The sequence below is a fragment of the Cyanidioschyzon merolae genome, chromosome 5 (assembly GCF_000091205.1).
Source record: "Cyanidioschyzon merolae strain 10D DNA, chromosome 5, complete genome".
Classification (NCBI taxonomy): Eukaryota; Rhodophyta; class Bangiophyceae; order Cyanidiales; family Cyanidiaceae; genus Cyanidioschyzon; species Cyanidioschyzon merolae.
In genome coordinates this window covers 95,135-120,605 of record NC_010131.1, presented here as the reverse complement: position 1 = coordinate 120,605, position 25,471 = coordinate 95,135, and the positions used below count along the sequence as shown (strand labels likewise).

The window sequence follows — 25,471 nt, the reverse complement described above, 5'->3', positions numbered from 1 at the left end:
TGCGCGTCAACCAAAGACATGCACGTACCGCTTCTTGAATCGAATGACGAGATTTTGTGGTAACATTAACTTTCTGAGCGTTTGGTCTCGACTGTCTCTAGACGAAGGCTACGCCCTGCTGAGAATGTGTTTCAAATCGAACCTATATATAGAGCAAAACGGAAAACCGTTCGCTACTATAGAGCATATATTTCTATTTATGTAACCCACTCGCAGACGCCTCACAGCCTTTCCCGAAAGGCGCCCTGCCATCGGCTTCAGCTTCTCTCTGTAGACTTCGAGCCTGAGAGGTTGCCCCAGAACATTCGGTCGAGTCAGCTCCGCAGGCCTCGTATTCAGCACTGCACATCGTCTGATATTGATGGCGTCGTTGAAGTCTCCGTTCAAGAACGATATGCATTTGTTGCTTTTGATGGGATTTAGCTGTTCAGGGAGTCCTAGAACTCGTGCCGTCAGTGACCCTACAGTCTAGTTTTTGTCCCGCAGGGCAAACACCTTTCCTGGTCTATCTCCCCTCTTCTTCTTCGCTCGATGGTCGGCGAGAAGAGGATTTTTCATTTTCTTTTGTCAGCCGACGACATGTACCTCCAGGATCCTTGACTTATATGACCGTACCTTTCCCTCGGATTTTTTATTTCATCAAATGAACGTTCTCCTTTATTCGCTTAGATGAGGATCTTTCCGGAGTGAGAGGCACTTGCAGAAGAAGGACGGAATGTGCCGCTGTATCACCGTGTACAGAAAGCTGCAGCGATGCGCTCGGTGAGGCGATCATAACGTTTCACGATAGAAAACACTCCATAGATGGGCTTCAACCCTGGAGCGTGTGGAGGAATGAAAAACAGCTCTACCCCGAAAGATTCTTCGAAAACTCGAACCCCAGGGGAATGGTTATACCCCACGATTTCCGATAGGGGAACGTCGCCAGACGGCAGGGAAGAGTCTTCAATGGTTGGACAAAGTGGTTGGTCCTGTTGTGCGAGCCCTCTGTGCCAGCAAAACGGCGGCCGCCAAATGAATCCACCGCAGCTAGAATAGATGATGCCCTCGTTCTCGTCGAGAGCGATCGTACATACAACGGGCTCCCTCTCCGCGAATACTCAAATATGTACCAACGTTTGGTCCGAGGCAAGTCTCATCGACTGAAAATACAAATCAACGTCTCTGTACTGCATACCGATCCCCGAGTTTCAGGAACGCTGTTATTGCGATTTAGATGGAAGATGGCCGTGCGTGAACCAGGACTCTTTTTTCGCGACTGTATCCTAGGGGTTTCAGGACCAAGCGAACAAGCTGTTGGGAAACAGAGACGCCCGTGGTGGCAACTATCGTCGCTCTTTGCTTTCCGTAAAGTGCTCAACGGGTCCTTTTCTACCATTGCCCACAAACACGGTTTGAGAATATCGGTTTTTGGCGGGCAGCGCATCTTTTTCTTTCTTCCAGTGTTCCTTAACTACCTGATAATTATATTATGATTGCCCTGAAAGAGAAATACAATCATCCCTGCACTATTCGGTGAAACATACATCCTAGGGGCAATTCGTCTCCGATCCATAGGATGCATTGCATATCGATTTCAATTTCCTTCTCTAAAAAGGAGAGGAACAGAGTTCAGCTGAATGCGATTCGGCCATGGCGCGCGAGCGACTCCAAGCATGTGCGGCGGCGGACTGCCGCGGCGAAGTAGCCGTGCGGCGGCCGCCATCCGCCGCCAATCCTCTGGACCATTCAATCCGAGTTCACTGGTGAGAGTGTGTACGTCCTGGTGATGGACGGTGCGGCTGCACCTCGGGGAGGAAGATAATTTGTGCCTTTCGAAAAGATGCCGCGTAGAACTAGTTCTGCGCAAAAAAGGGAAGGGGCTACCACACTAGAACCTGGAATGTTTACGAGAGTGGTCGACCAAGGCCAATCAGCTGGCACCGAAGCGCATTCTGGTGACGCACAAGCGGCTGAGGCACTTTTCCGACTCTCAGCCTCGCCCGCAATAGGTGCGCCGTCCTCGGTACAGGGCGCCAACGGTAAACCGTTGTTTCCCGGTTTGGCCCTGAGGAGCTCACCTTATTTTGAGTTTTATCCGCGTAACGGGACTGCCACGCCCATGTTTTCTGGGATTCTCGGGGGCAGTATCAACTCTGCCGCTCTGACACCGCAAGCACTGAACGACCAGAGCGTTTCCGGCCTTGATGCGTTGGGCGGAACTTCGCCCCGATGGCAGACTTTCTCAGGTGCTCTTCAGCAACAGTATTTCGCGCCAAATAGTCGAGACGGAGACGCAAGACGTCCGACCGGTGCGCCTCTTTCAGGAAGCTTCCACTTGTTGCAGTCGACCCGCCTGGGCAGCCTATCCCCCTGCATTCGCGACCTAACTGAAAGCGGGCCTTTCCACGGAACGAGGAATTTTAACGCGGAGAATACACCTCTTCCAGGTGCCCGCTATGCACACAGCTCGACTGCAGCAATGCTCGACGCGCTTGTAGGAGAGAGCGCATCGACGCCCGCTGGGCTCGATGACGAACCCAATAGCCGTTTTCGCTTGCACGGAGAATCGCGGGCTTCTGGGGAGATTACAGGGGCTGATACTGCGGTTCCCCATGACGGAAAACGAAATGCGGCAAGTTTGCCTATGTTCAAGAGCAGCCCCGACGAGGCAGATCAAAATTATGCTGTGCAGCTCGATATCCTGCAGCCGACATCGGAACAGCTCGCGTCGACCTTGCCGCAGAAAAGAAAACGCACGCATCTCGATTCTCACAGTCGGAAAGCAAATCCACAGGACAAAGATGACGAGCAAGACGCTATCCCGGAGAGCTCTTCATGCATTGATAGCTATCTCGAACTCATGCACGGGAAACATGCATTCCCACCAGATTCACTGCAAGAATTGTTCAATGAGCTTGTTGAAAGATATCGAAGAGCGCAGCCTCTCTGGCTGCAACCCTGGGATCAAATACGTCCTGTCGTCGAGGACCGATACAATCCAGACGGCAGCCAGATGAAAATTGTGTACATTCCCGTGCTCGTCCCTCTTGTCCAGAATCCGTCGACTCTTGAGTCAGCTCTGGTTTCGGAGGAAGAAGGCGCCAAAATGGTTCAAGCCTGTGTTCGGGAAAGCGGACTGTCGGGATCGCAGACCGTTGGGCACTGCTACTCCAGCCGGGTGGGCGCTTCGATTGGCAGCTGGCGCTCGGAGAGCGCTCTTGCTGCCGAAAACTCGGAAAGAACCTCCGAATGCGAGGATATTGCGTACGTTCCGTCACCTACAATCTACGCGCACCATCATATTCCTGCGGTACGGCCGGATATGCCCGAAGGAACTCGGAAAGAGATCGAGAAACTCTTCTCCGTGAGGGAATTCAAGCAAAAGACCAGACAGGCTGCCATTATTCGCTATCGTCAGAAGAAGAGAGAGCGGCGCTTCATCAAAATCGTGAGGTACTCTTGCCGAAAAATTTTAGCCGATAGCCGCCCTAGAATTCGCGGTCGTTTCGTGAAACAAGACCCCTTAGGGTAGTGCAAAGTTGCCCAGGAAGGATTTCTTCGGCAGTCGTCCAAACCGTTCGAATCTATCACAGCAAACCGTGCTCTGTGGACATCTGTGGGATTGGATTATCAGAAAGTGTCTACGGGACGCGCCGAATGGAATTGCCCCAGAATTTGAACAGTATCATTTTCTCGTGGCAATCTTCCGCCTGTCATCTATTGTTTTGTGGCGATCCAGAACATCTGTAGCCCAAAACATGGCTAGATGCGGCCACGCACGACGCAGCTCGAAGGCATGCAGGCCGTTTGAATACTCATCGAACAGAATACGTGAATCTGTTCGAGATAGTGATACCTGGTGTGCAGCTGTATCGCCTTGGCACCTTCCGTAATCCGCGAAATAATCTTGTTCCTGTGAGTTGCTTAAACTTATACTGTCCAACGGGACAAGGGTCGCAGCTCGGCCGCGTCCATGAGCGTCTCGAGCGTTTTGAGCGCGTACGCTACGTTTGCATCGTCACCAACATGAGGCGCGCTGGGAATCATGCGGCAGCTGCTTTTGCGGATAACCGGGAACGCACGATGCTGGATCTTGCAGTCGGGAGCATGTGGACGCTTGCCGCTGAACAGTTTCTTACTGCATTCTTTGATTATGTAATACCATGCGTTGCGGGTCGATTTATCCTTTGATCGCTGCCCGATCCTCGCCGAATAGTAAAAATACTGTTATCTCTCAAAAGTATGCAACGCCCGAACTGCATGATTGCTGCTGGAATGAACGGACAAGCGAGCGCATAGTGACCTGTCTTCGCGCTGCAACAGTGCAAGCTAAGGTTGCGTCCACCCACGCTAGATTAAAATGGAACACTGAACTGCATGATCTGTGGCTGCATTTCGATTTTTTACGAAGCTTTTTAAGATGTCTAGCCTCGATATCCGGAGTGCAGTGATGCGGGCTCACGGTTCCATGCATAGATTCAGGATTCTCGGTAGTGTTTTCGGAGTGACTCCCTCCGCTCTTTGAAGCTGGAATTCGGTACTTTATCGGAATTAAGATGATTCGTGACGCCATCGATCAGCGGTTCATAGAATAACAGATGCCAATATCGAGTCTATACGTACGAGCGTCCACGCTTCCCCTTTCGTTACGTGTAGCGTGCCCAGGTCACGCATGCTTCAAGTCTTCGATCGCTCGGTTTCACGGCAACTCATGGGCGCAGCGATCCGTGCCGTTCAACAGACGATGTGGAAGATTCGCCTTAGTCAGTTGACGACCTGTTCAGAAGCTCATGCCGGGAGTTCCCTGGACTTTTCGCACCAAATAATGAAAGGACTGTTCGGAAAACGAATCCTATGCTCTCTGTGGATATCCACGCAGAGGCATCCCATTGCAGCACGATACCTCCCGCATGATACGCTCCATGCGGCTCCACAGTCTTCCGTCTACATCGGAAGGGGTCTTGGAGTCGGGCTCGAGCCATTGCTGCGATCGTTTCGAATAGTGCATATGTCACCGGAGTGCACTAGCGGAGCGTTGAAGGATAGAAACTTCTCGTCCTCTTCTCTGTCCTGGATTCTCCTAGTGGTACTTGTTTCATCATGGTCGACATCGCGTTCCACAAAGACTCGATCGAACGTGACGCAGAGCGCTTTCGTGTGCAGCGTCCAGACTGCTCGCTGAGGGCATCGACCCAAAGAAACCCGTGATCATCGGATACGACACGAGGCGCAGAAACAAAGCATGGCATCAAGGCGAGCCACCTGTACCCGGACTGGGCATGTACCGAGCGTTACAGCAAGTGCTCAAGCGCCGCAGTAAAGTCCCCATAGGAGGAGTCTGGGTATTATTTCGTAACACTTGACCGCAGCCAAGTGTTACCGGCGCGAAGGGCTCGCCGCAACTGTGGAGAAGTAAGATGAGCATGGCAAGCGAACCGTTGATCGCCCTTGCATCTTTGCACGGAATACGTCGATGACAGCCTGAGGCAGTGAAATCGAGGCTTTCGCGACGCCGCGAACCCACTTTCACTGCTGGCAATGCAGCAATACCAAAACAGAGACGGCGTATTTAAAGCGGATAAAAGAGATCGGAATAGGAAACGGCCTCTCGTACAGGCCCGCAAAGGCTGGTGTTGATGACTGTGGAAAGAGACGCAAAATTTGGTATGTATGCCGTCTTAGGTGCTGTTTCCATGTTGGTTGGACAACAGTGTAAAAGGACACGGAGGCGAGATGCCCCTGCACCATTATGCCAGATATTGTACATATCGATCATGACGCGGCGTGCGAACACTTTATAGCATGAATTGCGCGGGCGGAGTTCGGGTTGATCTTGGCGTACAGGATGCCAGTGGCCGCTGGACATTTGATCGCGCTAGTGGTGTAATGGTAACATAATTGCCTTCCAAGCAGTTGCCCCGGGTTCGATTCCCGGCTAGCGCATCGCTTTTGACTCCTAAAACGCAAGTTGCACAAGTACGACTGAGGCAGTGCGTCTGTGACTGCATGGTTTGCACGCCCTACATGTTCACTGGCAAACTGCACCAGACCTCGAATACCGCGTTACATTCGCTGCGGCTTGGGGCAGGGCTTTTCTTTTTTGTATGTACTTTCGAAACGGTGGCACAAGTACCGAGTCCAGTCATTGCTGCACTCCGAACAGTCACCCGAAGCTATCCGGATGCTCAACGGGCATCAACGGCGCGCGACTCGAAGCAACAGAGTTGCGCACCGCCAAGACTCACCCGCATACAACGCAGCCGCTTGCTTCCAGACAATGCAGGCCTGTGCGTGACCATCTTCGTTCTGGAGACTGCCCTAGGGAAACGTTGCACCGCTGCATCCTCGAAAGTCTCGGATAAAGACAGTTACCGTGGCGACAAGCTCATTTGATATTCGCCGTGCGACCTGGCGGACCTGCTTCTCAGGCTCCTGTCTATATTCGGAGTCGAAAAAAGCACGCAGAAGTTACAACTGGTCCCCATACATTTCCGCAGCTTGGACAGCCCGAAAATTCGCCAAGATGCCTCAATATGCTGCTGGCGTTGCGCAACGCTGAACGCTCCGCAGAAAAGTCTCCTCAGATTCATTGGTTTCAAATGCAGACTATCGGTCCATGCAAACATAAACGGTTTCGCGCTCCCTACCGTGAGTAGACGCTTTGCTTGCATAGTCATTACCGATCTCTCGTGCTTCAGACCGGCTCCCGCTACAATCTGGCCTCCTGGGCCGTGTCTCCGGATCGGTGCATGTCGTCTGCGTCGCACTGGTGTTCGGGGATGCGCGGCGCCGGTAAACCGCCCGCAGGCTGCGGCAAACTCGACCCCCATCTCAAGCCCACTGTGGTCTACAGCAGAACATTGTTTTTCGGGGTTCCAGGATGATTTGCGCTAACCATAGGATTCCCGATAGCTCGATCATTTTCGACAACTGCGAGAGCATCAAACATGCCGCACTATACCATTCATTGCACCAGAAATCAATTCTGCTTCTCCCCCGATATCTTGGTCAGATCGTTCGATTCTCTCGGTGCCGAGTGCCTGTCGTGAGCGTCCACCACGAAGCCTACAACGCCTACGCGTATGCGGAACACAAACAGTACTGCTTTGACATAGACTTGTGCGCGTCGGCTGAGGCACGCACCGGCATGCTCCGTAAAATCTCTTTGCGATGATTGCCGTGTATTCTGTTTCCCTAAAGGTAAATGGTCCACTAAAATTTCAATGTCCTATGAGAACATGGTAATGGGACTTGCAGAGCATGGAAGCCTCCGGAGATAATCGTTGTACGATTTCTTGGCAACCTGCATAAACGAGGCATTCATCGCAAAGACATCGCGCTCCACAGCGCGCCCACACCATGAAACGTCGCACGCGACCCCCCGCCGCCGCCGCCGCCGCCGCCGCCGCCGCGCATCCATTCGATGCCCTGCAGCGCCTCAATCGATGTGAACTGATGTGGTACGCGGGTTTGCGAATCATAGAGGCCTAGAGCGAGAAGCAGCTTCTTGTCAGAGGGCTGCAAACAGGGTGACACAGTGTGGTTCACTCTGCGTACACTTTTACCCCATGTTCACTGCAGCCTTTAGCTTTAGTTTACCCAGGAGTGCTTATGGGAAGCTCTCCAAGTCGGGTTTGCGGGGTGCTGGTATTCACGCGAAGGGTTCTCGGACAAGTCGGCAAGTGCTCTGTGCGGGCACTGGCGATGAACCGCGCTTCGCGGGTTTAGATGAGTTCAGAAAAGACATAGAAGCTCTCGGTCTCATCACAGAGCCAGCTGACACAGACTTTGCTAGAAAGTTCGCACCTTTTCGAGGAAAACCTGTGCGCACCGTCAGCGAGACCGTGACCCGTTTCTATCGGAATCTAAAACGTCCTGTGGTATTCTATTACCAGCAGGCTGTGGACGAGATTCTGACAACTGCTCATCTCGCGCTCGTTTGTGCCATGTTTCGATACGACGTCATCTTCGCGCTCGGTTTTGTATCCGTATATCGCGATTTTTTCCGCTCGTATCCGCGACCGGACGAGCGAGAGAGCCTCTTCCGGTGCATTTGCGATGCGCTGGATCTTGACGTGGGCCAAGTCACCAAGGAAGCTGACGACGCTTTGGCATATGTGCAGGGCAAGACAGAGGCAGAGCTCATAGAGGAGATCGAGCGAGATACCGGGGAAGACAGTGCCGAAGCGCAACCAGTCATCGCAGCGCTCCGCGCATGTCGTCGGGCAGATGGTGAATATTACTACACACGGTTATTTGGTATAGGTTTGATGAAAATCATGAGTTCATGTGGAGTGGAAATCAATCTCGAATCTGTGAAAAAATGGGCCAATATGCTCAAAATCTCGTACGCACGGCTCGATCAGGATATTGGAACATATCAAATGAGTATGGAGAAGCTCACCCAAGCAGAGGTTATGTTCAAAGAACTGGAGGCACGGGAGCGCGCGCGCATTGCCGACGAGCTAGCACGAAAAGCTCAAGAGGCGGAGGAAGAGCTACGGAAAAGAGAGCAAGCCGTTTCAGGGCAAAACAAAGAAACGACCGGGTAGCCGTGCTAACCACAAAGAAAAGGTCCGAGGCTTCATTCAGGGATCTATTCAGATGCGGCCGTTGGGTAAATGTTTCCAGCCTGTAAAGCTAGGGCATCAAACACTCTCTGCATTTCGAGCGATGCACCTTCGCAACTCTTCACGCCAACACAGCACGCGGGGCGAGCGTTCAAGCGACTAGCTTGAACTCGACGCAGAAGTCGGCATAACTCAGTTGCCGAAATATCTCTGATTATGGGCACAGAGTGCTCTTCTGCTAGAGCGAGCGTTTCTTGAAGATTGGCTGCCGCACATGGCAGTATTCCATTCGAGGGCACAATAAGTAGCAAACACTGTTTCGCGCGCAACAAACGAGTGCATTCGCGAATGCCGCATACGTATCGTTTATGTGCTCGCAGCTTCCGGCTTTGGTCTCGAGCGAGGCGTGCTTGGAACTTTATAAGCTTCCGAAGCAGCTGCTTCACTGCGGTAACCGTACCCAAGCTCTGGCTATTCTCTGTGGGTAGCAGCCCAGGAAAGCGACGTTCAGGGTACGTAGTCCCAGGGGAACCTCTAGCGCTGCAAAGCGGTGCTGAGGCTTCCTCCGACCGAGCTGGAAATGGCAGCGATAAATCTTTTTCGGGCGATTGACTGTGAGAACAGCTAAAGACAAGCTTTTGCTCAGCTTTCTTGCTGTCGTTCGAGTGCAGGTAGGGTCCTGACTTTGAGAGAAAACGTGCAGCGCGCGAACGCTTCACGCTCTTCTTTCCGCGATGCCGAACAATCCAGCGTGTGTTATCCAGAGTATTTGGGTTCCGAACAGTAATCGATACACCCCGAGTCATGTCAAAACGAGTCTGCAGAGCTCGCAAATCGCAGACGAGCGTTTGCCACTGCCGTGCGCGAAGCGACTACCCGGAACCTGATAGTTTTCCAAGTCAACCGTGTTCTACGCGCAGATGGTTGTAATCAAATTCTTTATCGTGGTTTACAGCAGGCACGTTCGAAGTGCGTTGATTGTGAAGAAAGAAAAATCTAAAGGAAAGATATGGGGCTGCAAGTCGATGATGCTGAGGGCCTGGTGTCGCGGTTTCCGACGAAAAACGGAACGCAGTGCCAAGCAAAGAGGAACACGACAGGACGAAGAAGCGAAAGAAGGATGCCAGACGTCAAAAGCTGCGAGCAAGTCGACAGTACGACGAGATAGGAGCCAAAGCCCTTCTTCTACGCCGCAGCAAGGATCCCTAAAGCAAATAACGCATGAGGTCATCAAAAAAAAACGTGTCGCGTCTTACGCTATGAGTATTATAAAGGCTTCTTCAGGACTGATGCATTGTCGAAGATGTACGACAACGTGACGGAAATTCGAAGAGTCGAGGTTCCGGCAGAGTTTATCAACAGGACCTTTATTCGCCTCCTGATGGTTGGCACAGGGGAAACGCCGAGGAGAAATGAGCGAGTGCATGTCCTCCACGAAAATCACAAGGAATACCGCTTCAACGGTACTCGGCACAGGGACGGCGCGGATATCTACACATACGGGGTGAAAAGTACCTCACGAACCTGAAGAACCATTTCATAATGAGCCTCAAACGCTTCATGATACGCGCCGTCTTTGCACTCTACCCGGGTATCTCTCGCAGAGGCAGACGGGCCAGCATCGATGGCATCACGAACGACAGCAGGAGTGAACGGGAGATCGAATTCGTCCACGAGGAGACTTCAAACCGGAGTATGAATGAAGCTTCCGTGGCCCGTGCGGCTATGCAAGAGCACCGTGCGGTCTTAGGGCTTGTCAACCCAGCGGAAAAGATATCAGATATGAAAAAGGATGGAAAAGGTGCGATTCCCTCATCCTGCGTTATTTCGTGTTCCTGAACCGAGAGCGCGAACGCAAGGCCGATATGGCGCCGGCCCTAAAAAATCGAGAGTCGGACAAACGGAAGGCTTTCCTACGAGAGAAGCGCTTCAACGTTGTTTGGATTTGCGGGATCAAGTCGGATTTCGTGACCATCAACTCCAGCGTCCTCTACTGGATCATGAGGAAGATCAGTCTAGAGTTCTGTGTAAGCAACAAGGAATTCATCGGCGAGAGCCGGGAAACGTATTGGAAGAATATCCTCGATCTGAAGCGTCTCAAAACGAGCATGCGAGGGGTATCCGCGGGGATCGTCGAAACCGATAGGGTATCCATAGGTGTTCACTGACGGCGCCTGAGGACGGATCGCCCGGTTCCATCTTCGTTGTCACCCGTGACGGAGCATGAAGGAAAGAAGAAGGCGGATCCTGCGACGCCGGCGGTGCAGGAGAACGACCGTGTCGTTGGCACGGACCGCGGAAATACGAATACCATAATCATCGCAGTACCCAAGCCTGGGGAAGATGGTATTGACGGCAACTTATGCGAGAAAGACACGCGACTTTTGGAGTTCGCGAGAGCGAGCTATGACCGAGAATCCGGTATAATGAATGCCAGGAAGAAAATTGAGACATGGAATGCAGGAGTCAAGGAAGAGCTGGAAGCGATCAGCCAGGTGCGTATCCGCGGAGCGGACTTTCGAGATTTTCGGGAGCTCGTGAAAATTCGCGTTGCTCATTACGAGGATCTGTGCAAGGGGTTTCCAAAGTACCGGCTTGGTGGGCTCGTCACCACACGAACTTGTACTGTGGGGAGCAGTGTCTATTCGCGAGCTTTTCCAACCAGTTGGGCGCCCTCAAGGAAGACGATAGTCAAAGGCTCGTAACAGCGTGTGAAGCAGAGCGCTGGGCGCCAAAACAAAAGGAGTGTACGCCCGCTCCGTCGCCACGAGCGTACAAGGAGTACGCACGGCGTTTTGTTACGATACATGTAGATAAGTTCCGAACTTCATGCATACAATACGAGTTGGGGTGTCCGCTCCAGAGGGACGAGATGGAAAAGTGCCATTGACGCTCTGAGGATATGGAAAAGTACGGACCGCTGACGGAAGAGCGAATGGAAAGGAGGGCGAAAGTTCGAGGACTAGTCGCATTCGTAAGTAGAAACAGAGGCGAGAAAGGTGTGGAGTGTGCGAACCGAGACTTTAATGCCGCTATGTATATCAGGAGATGCGCAGTGCCGGAGAAGAGACCCGAGCAGCTGACACGAGCCATCATCGTTTGGCAACCTCTCAAAATCGAAGTATACAGCGAGCACCTGAAACCGATTGAAGGGTCAGGTCGAGAAAGGCGGGTAAGAGTATGCGGGTGCGGACTAATTTACCGTATATGATCTTGGGATATTCTTTTCCACTGAACTGGAAAAATCATAGGCATGGCCCGCAAAGACAACCTACGGAACCGGAAACTTGCACGTATTCTACAGTGCTCATATGTCCTTCAAAATGCCGCAGGGCTGCACTTGGCTACGGATTGAGGCATGAGTGCTAGTCTTTCTATGCACGGGATCTGCTGGATGCATTGGGAACTGCAGAACGGCTTTATAGCGAGCACGAGGTCGCCTCGGACAGAGTTCTTAAACAGTGTGCTTTCCCGCAGCTCGGGACGACGCTTGCAGCTGTGTTGAGCGCCTGGAAACATCGTTTGGCAGAGCCGCGGAGCACAGGGCTATGAGTCTCGCAAACTTGACCCATCATTGAGCCAAGAGTTTATTTACAAGCGTGACTACCCGAGCTAGAGCCTGTGCGCCCAACGTGACCAGAGCAGGCTTCGTTTCTGTATGAGACGCCCACGTATTACGTCGCTCACACCTTGGGTGCACCAGGGAAGACATCCGCCGCTCACTACACTCAGTATTGATAGGTGCAGAGTTCATTTTTAGAGCCTCTGTCGAGTCCAGCGTTTTTTGAGGGGAAAGTGCTTGACACTGGAGAGAGCTGGACCGTCTTCGCGTGTAGAAGACGATGCATCCTCCAAGATTTACCAGATTTCGCAAAAAAAGTGCGTAAGAGCTCCGATAGGGTGTACAGTTGTCTTTGCAGAGTCCGGAATCAGCACATGCTGCCAAGCTTAACGCAGCTGACAGCATTCTTCTGCGGTGCCGTACAGGCAGTCTCCTCGTGTGTAATTCCAACAGAGCGGGGTAACGATACGAGGCTTTTCGCCATCAAAGATAGCTACATAGGGAATTTTTCAGAAATACTCATACAATGCGAGTAGATGCAAAGTAACCAGGAGTTCCTGCCGAAAAAATGCGCTGCATATTTCCGCAGAATCTGTGACTTTTTCGAAAGTGTGAAGGCAAGTTTCAGACATGTGCCTGCCTAGTTGCCCGAACCGGTGAACAGACCAGTCCATTACAATGTTGCTCCGGTGAAGCAACTTCCGCACTCATCATGCATCTTGGATGCGAAGCGCGAATCCATCGCGGCCTATTACAATCCGTGAGATACCCGCTCCGAACTCGATGTACTTGGCGTACCTACTGCGGAGCTCCTGAAGAGTTTCTATTGCGGAAAGTGCGCCGCCACTGTCAGAGTCGGCCTTTCGAGGTTTTGAACCGCTGGTATAGGCCATGCGTTTCGGGTTCTCTCTGCCGTTTTTCGTGGCGATAGGGGCATTTGTCAGGTTTCTTGAAGCGACTTCAACTTTGTTGGTTCCAGGTTTCGAATTGCTGTGCATTGAAACCGCTTCCATGGGTGCTCCCTGCTTGGGCAAGAATTTCGATCCATTTTTGCTCTTGTCGCGAGCCGACCTACTTTGCCTCTGGACGACACATGCGGGGCAGGCTACGCCACGCCGATGATAGTGGGCATCTGGTGAACGGGGCTTCCGTATTTTGACACCATTTGGGTTGCATACCCTGCAGAGGACGTTGCGGCGATGGACATGTTTGAGCTCTGGCATACTAAGTGGCCGTGTCATGTGCTTCGGTGGTTTTCGAGGTGCAGTAGAGGCGTCAGTTCTGTGCTCTGGCTTGGGTGACATCCACAACGGACCACTGGCCAGACGGCGTGAACGTCTACCGGCGCGAGGAGCGGTTTCTATTTGTCGCTCATGTCCGTCAGCGCCACGCCCGCCTCGGATACGTATTCTTGGGACTGCACCGCGGCTCTTTTCGCTGCCGAGCTCTGGTGCAGGAGATCCAGAGTGATCCTCGTCGGAGGAGCTGCCCTTGGATTGGGCGTCCTCTGTTTGAAAGAAGCCATCGAGACTGTTCTCTGCGTCCGAGAGCTCGAGTAGGTCGAAAGAGAGCTCCGGCGGTGGTTTCCGAAGGTACACTTTTGTCACCGCTGGATTCGTGACAAGGGCGCCCTCTTCGATCCAATATTGCACAATGTCGCTTGACCATACGGGCTTATGTGCTCCGTTGGGAAACTTTGTGTATCGCTTTGTGAGGATTTCCAAAGTTGTTGGCGCCTGTTCGTTGTCCGAGATCAAAACCATAGCTTGCTCCGGCTTTTCCACGACTTTGCCACCGTGCTTCTTCCATAGCAGGAGCACCTCGCCGGGGGTGCCCTTCTCTGCCCAAAGCCGAACTTTAGCAAAGAGCGGCTGTTTTCCTGCGTCCATTGAGCTCACTGTTGAAGCTGGCAACAGCCGGGGCGCGCACGAAAACGTTCTTGGATTTTGGCGCGCGGGATAGCGCTTGCACTCCGTGCAACCTCTGCGGATATCGCTAGCCATCGAGGAGCATGCCCCTTTCAGAATAAAACGCAGGTTTTTGCATCAGTCGAGAGTATAAACTTAAGTTTGCGTCTCTTACCATAGTCATCAAAACCAGCTCTGCGGAATTTTTCTACAAATGCTTGCTTCTCCTTTGTCTTATCGATGGCTTTTAATACCTAGTTCGCTTCTCTCCAGCCAGCTCCATGGTTTGGAGTTGAGCACTGTTGGTGGCGGCGTCTGAGTCCCGATTTCACTGCCTCAGGCTGTCATCGACGTATTCCGTGCAAAGATGCAAGGGCGATCAACGGTTCGCTTGCCATGCTCATCTTACTTCTCCACAGCTGCGGCGAGCCCTTCGCGCCGGTAACACTTGGCTGCGGTCAAGTGTTACGAAATAATACCCAGACTCCTCCTATGGGGACTTTACTGCGGCGCTTGAGCACTTGCTGTAACGCTCGGTACATGCCCAGTCCGGGTACAGGTGGCTCGCCTTGATGCCATGCTTTGTTTCTGCGCCTCGTGTCGTATCCGATGATCACGGGTTTCTTTGGGTCGATGCCCTCAGCGAGCAGTCTGGACGCTGCACTCGAAAGCGCTCTGCGTCACGTTCGATCGAGTCTTTGTGGAACGCGATGTCGACCATGATGAAACAAGTACCACTAGGAGAATCCAGGACAGAGAAGAGGACGAGAAGTTTCTATCCTTCAACGCTCCGCTAGTGCACTCCGGTGACATATGCACTATTCGAAACGATCGCAGCAATGGCTCGAGCCCGACTCCAAGACCCCTTCCGATGTAGACGGAAGACTGTGGAGCCGCATGGAGCGTATCATGCGGGAGGTATCGTGCTGCAATGGGATGCCTCTGCGTGGATATCCACAGAGAGCATAGGATTCGTTTTCCGAACAGTCCTTTCATCATTTGGTGCGAAAAGTCCAGGGAACTCCCGGCATGAGCTTCTGAACAGGTCGTCAACTGACTAAGGCGAATCTTCCACATCGTCTGTTGAACGGCACGGATCGCTGCGCCCATGAGTTGCCGTGAAACCGAGCGATCGAAGACTTGAAGCATGCGTGACCTGGGCACGCTACACGTAACGAAAGGGGAAGCGTGGACGCTCGTACGTATAGACTCGATATTGGCATCTGTTATTCTATGAACCGCTGATCGATGGCGTCACGAATCATCTTAATTCCGATAAAGTACCGAATTCCAGCTTCAAAGAGCGGAGGGAGTCACTCCGAAAACACTACCGAGAATCCTGAATCTATGCATGGAACCGTGAGCCCGCATCACTGCACTCCGGATATCGAGGCTAGACATCTTAAAAAGCTTCGTAAAAAATCGAAATGCAGCCACAGATCATGCAGTTCAGTGTTCCATGTTAATCTGACACATTGGCGTAGCGTTGAACCACAATTGGCATTCGCTTTCAGTGCATGGCATCAGTGGTTGCCAAAAGATTAGCAAGAAGCGCCGATGACCCTATCCGGGCTCCGCTGCATGGTCGAAAACAGCAGGATATTCGGGGTCTCAGCATCGTGTCTTCTTCGGTTCTTCAAGCTTCATCAACCTTGAAACAAAGTTTCCCCTAGCTGGACAATTTAGATGTCCGGTTGCAACGGGTTCGCGCTAGGTTCCGCTGCGGCCATGCGAGTGCCTCCACGAGCGACAATGCGCTCTCGTTGCGGAAAATCCCAAGCAGCGGACTTGCGAAATTTCGCGCCTTGAATGAGCCCGGATAACGATGATCTCGTCTCAGTTTCATGATGAAGCGTGTATTCTCGCCGAAGCGAAGGCTCGCGGCACCTCCAGTACGTCGCGGTAGCTGGTTGAGCTCCATTGATGGGCGCGGGTGCGCGGCTCCTTCAGAAACTCCAGCGATCCGATTCTTTCAATAGAGCGTATCTCGACCGGACAGCTTTTAAGAGAGTCTTGTGATTTCGGGGCCTTGAGCGGTATCTCGCACCGCAAAGCCATACAATCTCAACTGTTCCCTCAACTTGTCTGCCATAGCAAAATCCCTTCGGGCACGGGCATCTGCTCGAAGTCGCGCAAGTTCGAGGACTTCGGGTGGGATTCCGGTCGAACTTGGTTCACTGGTTTCAGACAAATGCGCGAGCTCCGGTTCGTAGAATACACCAAAAACGCGGTCCATTTCACGAAGCATTCCGAGAATCAGACTCGCGTCTGCGGGGCGTAATCGCGCATCGCGGCGGAGCGCTTCGAAATGCCGCAGCGCTTCGAAGATCACCGCTGCAGCACGAGCTGTGTTCAGATCATCCGCCATGTGGTCGCAAAAATCACGCAGGTATGCTTCACAGCTCGCTCGCAGTCCTTGATCAGCCTTTTGACCCGGTGTGCTTGCTTCTGATCGTTCCAAGTCAATGATGCTCTTTCGGAACAGATCCAGTCGGCGAAGTGTCGTTGCCGCTGCTCCCAGAGTATCGTCAGTGAAATTCAGCGGCATTCGGTACAAGGATGTGATAACGGCGTAGCGGAACGCACGAGCATCCAGCGGATCGCGGACCAGATCACGCAAAGTGATATAGTTCCCCAGGCTCTTGCTCATTTTCTCCCCATTGATATTCACGAATCCGTTATGGATCCAGAATCGAGCGAACATCGTTCCGGTTACCGCTTCGCATTGTGCGATTTCGTTTTCATGATGCGGAAACACCAGATCTGAGCCTCCGGCATGGATATCGACGCTCGAGCCTAGATACTTCATTGCCATTGCTGCACATTCCGTGTGCCAGCCGGGCCGACCGCACCCAATAGGCGTATCCCATTTGACATCACCGTCATCCGGCTTGTGACCTTTCCAGAGAACAAAATCTCGTGGATCTCGTTTCAAAGCAGTGTGTGGGCCTGCATCCTCTTCTTCACCGTTTGAAGACAACAAGCTCTCAAAATTTATTCGCGCCAGCGTGCCGTATCGGGCAAATCTCTCAACCGAATAGTACACAGAGTCGCCTAGTTTGTATGCGAAGCCTCGCGAAAGGAGCTCCCTCACCAGATCAGCCATATCATCAATGTGCGCTGTTGCACAGGGATACGCATCTGCTGGAATGATGTTGAGGGCCTTGAGATCCTGGAAAAATTCCGCAGCGAATTGTCGAGTGATATCCTCCGCGCGACGCTGTTCCCGCTGAGACCTCTGGATGATTTTGTCGTCGACATCTGTTATATTCATGACATGACGTACCTTGTACCCACAAAACATTAGCCAGCGCTTGACGAGATCATATGTGAGAAAGGCACGAAAGTTGCCAATGTGCGCATAGTCGTAAACTGTCGGTCCGCACGAGTAGAAGCGAACGACGCCGTCCGCCGAGCTCGTCTCGAAAGGCTCCTTGCGCCTACTCAGTGTGTTGTAAAAGACTGTCCGTGCCCGTGCATACCACGCAAGATCATTCTCGGCACATCGGAGGCGCCCATGGGATCTGGAGCTGGAACCGCGTCGCTGCATTGTAACCTGTTTGCAGACTCTCCGTTTCGGTACGAACTCGACTTTCCCAGTAAAATTCGCGGCGCTTCTAAAGCCAAACCGAGGTCTATCCTGCCAAACGCTCCACAAAACTAGGTTTGTGTGCATAGTGTAGCGTAAACTAGTCTCTTGGCTAACGCCACCCCGGAGCGACAAAAAGCAAGGGAAGCGGAAGCGGACAGCTTTCAGCTACCAGTGCAGTATGAGCTCCCCATCGCGGCGGCCGCGCCTGCGCACCTCCGCTCCTGCAGTTGTTCGGGTACTGGACCAGATTGTCGGGCCAAGCACTTTGTGGTGACCCTGCTCGCAGTTGTCGCCGATCAGGGCCCCAATCGATAAAAGCATGTGCGTTTGCATGTGCATCTTGTAGAGTAAGAGCTACGTAACTTGAGTTCTGAGGAATAACTGGAAAACACGACTGGCAGCAGGACAGCCTAGAAGGTTCGGTAGAGGAGTTTAACTGTGGTGCGCGCAGCTCCTTGGTTTGGACGGCTTTATGGTCGTTGCATTTCGGTTTGCAAGACCAGCAGGAGAGTTGTATGTGCCGGTTGCTGCACGCTCGTTCAACGCTTAACAGATTTCGGGTGACTTGTTCAGGTGCGCAGTGTGGAACGGGTTCGTTCGGGTCGGGGTGTTGACAAACGCGCAACTCGCGGCGTCACGAAGCGGAAAACTTTCTGGTGTCTGTGTGTAGGTTGCGGCAGATCTTGACAAGCATGATGTACGGGCGTAATCCTGTGCGTTTCGAAGGCGAGCCTCGTTTGGCTTTCGGCGTTTCGGCTCGATTCGGAGACAGGCAACAGGACAGGCGTTGGCGAGCGCTGCTCGGAAGCCTGCCCCAAGGAGGTCTGTCTGTTTCTGAGACTGCCATGAAGGCGCACATCTGGCAGCGAACAGACAACCTGGAGGTGCGTGAAGCGACAGGGGCAGGTGCATTCGTCGATCACGGTAATCAGTGCTTGACAGAAACTGTTTCTTTTCCGAGTTCGGAACGAGAGCTCTCTTTCGAGGACACTACCTGAAGAACAAGCTTACCTGGACCAAGCTGTGATCACACAGCAGCCGAGAAGTACGCCGTTAGATCTGCGCAACCTTTTGTGACGCTCTCCCCGGTGCCGATATCATTCTCGCAATCGGGAATCGCTGGCCCTTGTAAACGGTCTTACACTCCAGTAAAACATCCTTTACGAAAACTGTGCAAAATAGCTCCAGCGCAGTACGCGTGTGCCCAGGGTAACTTGAAAGTCTGCTGGGCGTTCGCAAGTAGCGCGCCTTTTGCGCTGACTGCGGTTCTTCTGAAAGGGGTAAGCTTTGCCATAGTACGATATAAATTTACGCTATGTGATTTTTCATTCCGAGACGAACCTGTTTCCCCGATGCCTCCAGAAATCCGAAGACGGCCCATGATGCTCTATGATGCATCTACGACAGCTACTTTTTTCTGTTCTTCGGTGCCTGGAGACACTGGGCTCTCCGCAATGGAATCTAGACAATTCATTCTCTTTTTCTTCATGACCTGCCGATTCAGGCACACGCGGCGGTCAAAGTCTTTGAGCGCAGCTACGAGTCCCTCGTCCATGCTTAGAGACCGACGCACTGTAAGAGTTCGACAGACAATGCCCGGAGAGGCTGCGCGATCCGCAGCGGCAACGTGCTGGTCTGCCGAACTCGTAAGTTCCACGTGCCTCACAGATGAGCTCATTCCGTTCACCGTTAACTCGGAATCCATGGAGCGCGAGCGCGGCATTGAGGAGGAAACCAAATCCGTGATCACGAGTCCCTCCATATGCGACATCGAACGAGATAGCCGCTCCGGCGCTCTTGGATCAAGTCCACAGCCGCCATGCAGCTGTACGCGATGGTTTGGAGGCTGTTTTGGATACACGGGCGGATGCGAAAATCCATTCAAACGCGATTTGTGAATATTACTCGAGGAATAGAAATGCGGGATTCTCTCGTGAAGGCATCCATCTCGATGTAAAGAGTTCCTCATGTGGTGCCGCAAAAATTGGATATTGGCATGTTTGGCCTGAACGGACAGACTCAGACCACTATCCACGGAATAGGAACGCACCAGGCTCGGAGCCATTACCTGGTGCGCTCCATAACGGAGCGCTCTGAGGTCGCCACGGACCAGGACCCCAGAGCGCGAAGGCTCCCTACCAAGCAGCGTCGTACTACTGCTCTTCAACCCTGGGTCAGAAGCATCGACTGAGTTTTGAAACACGTTTTGTTCCGCCCTAGACGGAAGAGCAACATGGTCCCGTTCGCGTTCATCCGAGGCAGCACCGTCTGAGTCTGTCGAGTCCGGCGAGCTTGAACGCCTACTGGTCTGCTTCCACGGCTTCGGCCTACCTTGATCCTTCCACGTTTGAATCACAAGTGACGTCACTGGAGGTCTCATGGTGTCTCCCTCTCCAGAAACAGTGTTCCTAGGATTTACGAACACGACACGCCAAGGCTGTCAGTTCAACGTTACTGCCTTCGCACCAAACCGCTTCAAATGGGTTGCTTTTCACGGGCAAGCGAAAGCTCTACAGAGACATTTTACCCGCTAGAGCTAATAACTTCATGATGGAACAATCATGTTCAAAAGCGCATACAAACATTCCAAGCTTTCGAACTGAAGCTACACAAGTATTGTTTCGCGCGCCCGGAACGGAAACGATAGCCGTTTCGCGACGTGTACACGTGTACATCGCACAGCGGCACGTCGTTACCGCACCGCCGCCGCTATCGGAAACGTACCGACACGTCGCGCTTTCCCACCTTTCACCCCAATTGTGTTCCACCCCAGGGAGCGCGTAATCGAACGCTGTTTCGCGATGAACAGCAGACGCATTCCTGCCTGCCCTGTGCTTCTTCGTTACTTGCTCTTCTTCGCTCGATAGTCGGCAAGAAGGGCATGTCTCTTTCCTTGTCCGGCAGCTGGCGATCAAGGCCTCCCATGATGCCCGGCTTCCATGTCCTTGCCTCTCTCGTGGAGTTTTTTCTTTGATCATAGACGCACGTCGAACACTTCTGCTAGAAACCGCGAAAAAGCGTCGGATTCCATTCACCTGGAGATGGAATACAATTGAGCTTAAAGCCTATAGGATGGTTATGGCAAGCTCGACACCCGGAGGGTAGCTTGATTCTGCTATGATCTTCGAATGGGGGTGCGGATGTTGGTTGCAGGTGGACCTCGGAGATCTCGTGCGAACTGCGGAAGGTTTTCCTAAATGTAGATAATCATCGCTTAGTCGGTATCCCGTTGTTCGTGTAAATAAGGTTACATCCTACATACGTAAAATCATGCGTGAGTAGGAGTATGATCCAGGTACTCTTCCATGAAACAGGTGCGGGTCTGTAACAGGGCGCAGAGCGTTCAACATCGCCGTGGTGTACAAGCACCCGCGCTCATTCGTTCGGAAGGATGTCGCTGGTTCGCCGTGCTGTTTGTAAAGATACTGCCCGCGGGCTTCGTCTGCACCCCAACTCCAGTATGCTGGTTGCGTAGACCACGAGCACTTTTCCCTTATTTTCCTGGTGCGCAATATCCATCTCATGACTTAGTTGGAATGACGGATACAACTATACTGTTCAGTATTCGTGGACGATCTCAAGAGGAAGAGAAGAGGCCTCAGTCAGTCCACGGATGCTTCGACGCTTCGGGATATCCAGCGCAGCATTCGACTTCGAAACTTGGCATGATGAATCCGGAGATGCTCCATGCGCCGAACGATCGCAGGCGCTTACTGCACGGCCGGATGCGTCGTCGCAAACGCCATGGAGAGATGCCAACGCTTCTCGGAGCCTCTGTGCACGCTGGCTTTATGTAAGCGCTCAAGAAGCTTGAGTCTGGAGCCCGTCTAGTCGTGGCGTCTTCTAATGCTGGCCCTACTGGAGAACGGGCATCGCGAGCAAACGCGCCAGACGCTGGTTCGAACCGCGCGCGTGCCCATGGAGAACGGTTGAGGACGTAACGTTTCACAGCATCGGTGTTCGACTCACTCGAGGGGCAGAGTTTGCGGCGCCCTCGGGCAACGAATTTGCAAATTGATTTTCCGACTCACGGCATCCGAATCGATCGAGAGGACGAAGGAGTTGTAGCATAAGAGAATGAAGAGCGGCCAGCTGTCCTTCGCTCCGTTGTGCTGCTTTTGTGGTAGCACTGGAAAGCGCAACTGCTCTAGAGTAAGACCGGGCGAGTCCTGCGCGCGCGGGACAGGGTCGCCGCCTCAGTTGCTCAGATGGAGGATACAGGCGCGCACGGGCGCTAAGAAAACAAAAAATGCAGGTAGGTGTAGCGTTGCCTTTTTCAGGAACAACAGTAGCGTTGAATCAGTTTTATTTAAGCCGCGACGCAGATGTCGGTCAGTTCCGCTGTATCATAGACATAAAAGCCATGATACTTTTTCAGAGAGAAAACTGCTATATTCGCCATGCTCGAAAATGAACTGTTCCACTAGAAAAGGACCCATGCGGGCAGCAGTTCGCGAAATGCTCAGCGTCGTCTGCATGTGATACGCATCGTCTTCCAAAGGCCGGAGTCATCGAGCGCTGCAGTCCGTGTGCCTGGCCGAGAGCGCAGTATCAGGCTGAGCAGTGAATTTTTCGGCACACATGCACCAGCACGCACTGTTTTGCCTTTTGGTTGTTTGCTCCATAGGTACTCAAACATATTGCGTTTTGTGGGTTGGAGAAACATCACGGAAAGATTTGATGCTGTGAATTTTAGTCTGCGAAGAACGACCATACTTTGAGTCAGTCATTCAACGGTCAGCAAGTGGACGAATCACCCGTCTCGTAGACAATATTCGGAACGTTGTGCGTCCAGACCAAAGTCGATCAAACGCTATCAGCTCGAACCTAGCCCCGTCAATCTTTTCCACCCTCTATGTCGTCCATGAAAGGCTATCAAACAACCCACGCAACATGAACTTTCCATACTGCTGATACGAACGGTGACGAAGAAACACGGACGAACAAAGAGGAACGCACACTTCTAGGCGAGACCGTCGCGTGCCTCACAACACACACCCGATCGATCTCGCACTGGAATACGAACGCTCACTACACGAGAGGCGGGTATTCGTCTCATTCGGTGAGACCCTATTCAGGAAGAATAGTGGACGTGTATATGGCATCTCCAAGAAGGGCAAATCACTGGTCATAGAGAAGAGACAATCGAGCATTCCGAGATTCGTAACGCGTATAGGTATTCATTTGTAGAGTCGCCAACGGCTCGTAAAACGGACAGGGTCATTGAAACCCCATGCTTCGTGAGACGCAATGCTTGGAGCATCTCGTTCGGCAATTCCCTTCTCCTGCTCTTGGACAGAGCCGCTATCCGTCACTCAGAAGCAGTCGAGGAACACGCGGTTGAAATCGGCGTTGAGTTGCTCTGCTTACCAACCCGTTCGAATGGTTCAGTCTGTCGAAGGCGTCGTCTCCGTTTCCATAAGTCACTTCCACACATAAGAATCACTAGTTGCTTGTCTCGTATATGTGAATCTGTTCTCCAACCAGTCGTTCTCGAACTCAAACCAGCCCCGGATGACTGTTGCTTCTCTGCTCGTCCGCTGGATGGAGCAGAGCGACGGCTCCTTTACATGGGCTTGCTCACGGAGGAGACGGTGCCCAAAGGTACTTGAAGTGTAGTCGACTCTTACATAAATAAGTTGGGCGAGTTCCTGTCATGGTATCCACCTCGCGCGTCTAGATCCCTTGGAAGAAAAGACTGGTATAGAGCATAGTGACCACATGCATGCCAACAGGTCAAGTAGAGGAGAAGAAGAAAGAGTTGTCCTTCGTGAGCAAGTACAAAGCATGGGCAAAAGTTTGCGACGAGCACTGGCGGATATTGCTGAAGATTCCCCGTTTACAGGGACGGAATGGACAGAGGCTCATAGAGCTGATGAAGGACGATGGAGAATATCAACCAGCTTTTGTTTTGAAACCCAAGCCTGTGTCGGGTAACGAGACTCATTTTCAGCCGTTCAAGGTATATAAAGAGAAAAAAGTCGTCATAAACGTTTATCACGGTTTCAAGGGCTTCGTGGCCGTCGCCGTCCCGTTAAATCAAGAGGACGCAGTCGAAGAACGCGAACGGAAAGCGAACGCATCCGTTCAACTTTTCGAAAGCTAGGTTGGACCCGGCGCCAGGCATGATGCACCTCAGGAAGCATACGAACAACTGGGATGACCGCGTCAAAACCAGTATCGTTGCTCTGGTCACCATAGTGAGCAAAGCGGAATGCTTTGTGCGCTTGGCGAGCACGTGAGTCTTCGAATGACTCGCGCTGGGGCCGCCAGCGGTTGCCGTCCAGCGAACGCAAGAAACGTGCATTCCCCGATTCATTTTTATGAGCTGGAATATGAAATGACTGCAAGTCGTGTCGTTTCTTTGGTGCTCTGTGGCGCTAGACGTTCCACAGCGCGCAATCGCGACATTCCTGCTCACTCGACGAGATCGTACAACGAGACCAGGCATCGGTCGTGTTCGACTCCGATCGATGCGTTCAGGACGACATAGATGCATCACGAGCACTGGTGCGCGTTGAAACTGGCAGAGACGAAGAGTATGAAGCAGAGCCGGATGCACGAGATGGTGCAGATTAAGATGACCGCTCGTACGATGGCGGCGCAGTCAAAGGTGAGCGGCCAACGATTTCGTGATTCCACCCGCAACAATGCACACAAGCACTCCCGCACCGAGAGTCGAGCGCCTCGGTCGAAATCCGGAAATGTCTCGTGCACCAGAAGCCTCTAGCAGTTTTGTTTCTGGCAAACATGCGAGGGCATCGTTTAGTTCTCAGTGCATGCGTTGTGCTGAAACGTTGAAGAATGTCGATGGAAAGAATCCGTTTCCAAGAGATATGGCACTAGTGTGACACGCGGCAGCAATCCAGCATGATTCGTGCGCTTCACATACACAGGGAAGGCTTTTCATGTGCAGTTGGGGTACGATAATGGTGTTCCGTGATTCGGTATTACTGAGTATTGACACTGCTTTTAAGCAGCCGAGCAAAATCTTCCCATTGGACGCGACCATCGCCGTCTTCATCGAGCATACGGATCATTTCATCGGCCTCGTCCTCGGAGAGCTTTTCACCTAAAGTAACCATAAAGTAGCGCAAGTCACTGGTGCTGATGGTGCCGTCCCCGTCGCGGTCAAACACACGAAACGCTTGTCTCAGTGCCTCCTCAGTCTCAGCTGGATCCTTCGCGTGCTGTGTCATTAGCGCGAGGAACTCTTCAAAGTTTACAGAACCTGCAGTTCATAGGGACGAACACATGGGTTTTTTGAACTCCACCAGGCCCCTTGGTTAGTTTCTGCTTGACGGAAAAAAGCAAGGTTTCTCGTACACGCGTCAATAAATCCCGTCTGCTTTGAAGACCGCTCTTGTACCCTGACACTTACCTTTACCATCCGAGTCCGCCTCGGCTATGAGAGCCTGGATCTCAGCCTCAGTTGGAGTCTGTCCGAGCGAGCGAAGCACTGAGCCAAGCTCGCTCGCTGAGATGAGGCCATCACCGTCGCGATCGAACAGGTTGAATGCTTCTTGGAACTCCTCCCGATCCTCATCAGTAAATTCCTTCCGTCGGCTGCCTGACATGGTCGAAGTGCTCGCCATACTCAAAACGTTCAGTAAGCAACCGTTGTACGTACTACTTGAACGAGCGATCGAAAGCGAGACGAGTGGGCGCGAGTCGCGCGCTGACGAATACACGCAGCTCCTGCGGGCGAAGCGCAGAACATCTTTGGTGGTGTCTTCATTGGGCAGGATGGCACGTAAAGAACAAAAGTTCCTACGCCTGAGCCTCCATGGAGACAACCACAGCGTTTCATGGAGTCATCCTCAAGGTCCAGCAATGCGATGCGGAGCGAATTCACCAG

At 52.5% G+C, this 25,471-nt stretch overlaps 7 protein-coding genes and 1 non-coding gene across 8 annotated transcripts, besides 3 other annotated features; 3 read left to right on the top strand and 5 right to left on the bottom strand.

The window, feature by feature from the left end:
• Window positions 1-1,822: 1,822 nt before the first annotated feature.
• CYME_CME043C (hypothetical protein, conserved) lies at window positions 1,823-3,514 on the top strand (the record flags this gene model as incomplete). Its single annotated transcript, XM_005535502.1, has 1 exon — window positions 1,823-3,514. One exon carries the CDS (start codon window positions 1,823-1,825, stop codon window positions 3,512-3,514), a length of 1,692 nt encoding a protein of 563 aa, XP_005535559.1.
• A 2,340-nt stretch (window positions 3,515-5,854) lies between these two features.
• On the top strand, window positions 5,855-5,925 carry CYME_CME042R. The gene has a single exon. It is a non-coding gene; the product is annotated as a tRNA-Gly (tRNA).
• Window positions 5,926-7,550: 1,625 nt separating this feature from the next.
• Window positions 7,551-8,534, top strand: CYME_CME041C (photosystem II biogenesis protein Psb29; the record flags this gene model as incomplete). Its single annotated transcript, XM_005535501.1, has 1 exon — window positions 7,551-8,534. The coding sequence occupies one exon, from the start codon at window positions 7,551-7,553 to the stop codon at window positions 8,532-8,534; it is 984 nt and encodes a 327-aa protein (XP_005535558.1).
• A 44-nt stretch (window positions 8,535-8,578) lies between these two features.
• Window positions 8,579-9,358, bottom strand: CYME_CME040C (hypothetical protein; the record flags this gene model as incomplete). The annotated part of the gene is made up of 1 exon (XM_005535500.1): window positions 8,579-9,358. The coding sequence occupies one exon, from the start codon at window positions 9,356-9,358 to the stop codon at window positions 8,579-8,581; it is 780 nt and encodes a 259-aa protein (XP_005535557.1).
• A 453-nt stretch (window positions 9,359-9,811) lies between these two features.
• Window positions 9,812-12,706: a sequence feature (repetitive element).
• Window positions 12,707-12,824: 118 nt separating this feature from the next.
• Window positions 12,825-14,003, bottom strand: CYME_CME038C (hypothetical protein; the record flags this gene model as incomplete). The annotated part of the gene is made up of 1 exon (XM_005535499.1): window positions 12,825-14,003. The coding sequence occupies one exon, from the start codon at window positions 14,001-14,003 to the stop codon at window positions 12,825-12,827; it is 1,179 nt and encodes a 392-aa protein (XP_005535556.1).
• A 2,020-nt stretch (window positions 14,004-16,023) lies between these two features.
• On the bottom strand, window positions 16,024-17,697 carry CYME_CME037C (cysteine--tRNA ligase, chloroplast or mitochondrial; the record flags this gene model as incomplete). The annotated part of the gene is made up of 1 exon (XM_005535498.1): window positions 16,024-17,697. The coding sequence occupies one exon, from the start codon at window positions 17,695-17,697 to the stop codon at window positions 16,024-16,026; it is 1,674 nt and encodes a 557-aa protein (XP_005535555.1).
• Window positions 17,698-17,846: 149 nt separating this feature from the next.
• Window positions 17,847-18,544: a sequence feature (possible transcribed region).
• Window positions 18,545-19,000: 456 nt separating this feature from the next.
• On the bottom strand, window positions 19,001-19,993 carry CYME_CME036C (hypothetical protein; the record flags this gene model as incomplete). The annotated part of the gene is made up of 1 exon (XM_005535497.1): window positions 19,001-19,993. One exon carries the CDS (start codon window positions 19,991-19,993, stop codon window positions 19,001-19,003), a length of 993 nt encoding a protein of 330 aa, XP_005535554.1.
• Window positions 19,994-21,345: 1,352 nt separating this feature from the next.
• Window positions 21,346-22,662: a sequence feature (possible transcribed region).
• A 1,901-nt stretch (window positions 22,663-24,563) lies between these two features.
• On the bottom strand, window positions 24,564-25,208 carry CYME_CME034C (similar to calmodulin; the record flags this gene model as incomplete). Its single annotated transcript, XM_005535496.1, has 2 exons — window positions 24,564-24,844; window positions 24,995-25,208. 2 exons carry the CDS (start codon window positions 25,206-25,208, stop codon window positions 24,564-24,566), a joined length of 495 nt encoding a protein of 164 aa, XP_005535553.1.
• Window positions 25,209-25,471: the final 263 nt, after the last annotated feature.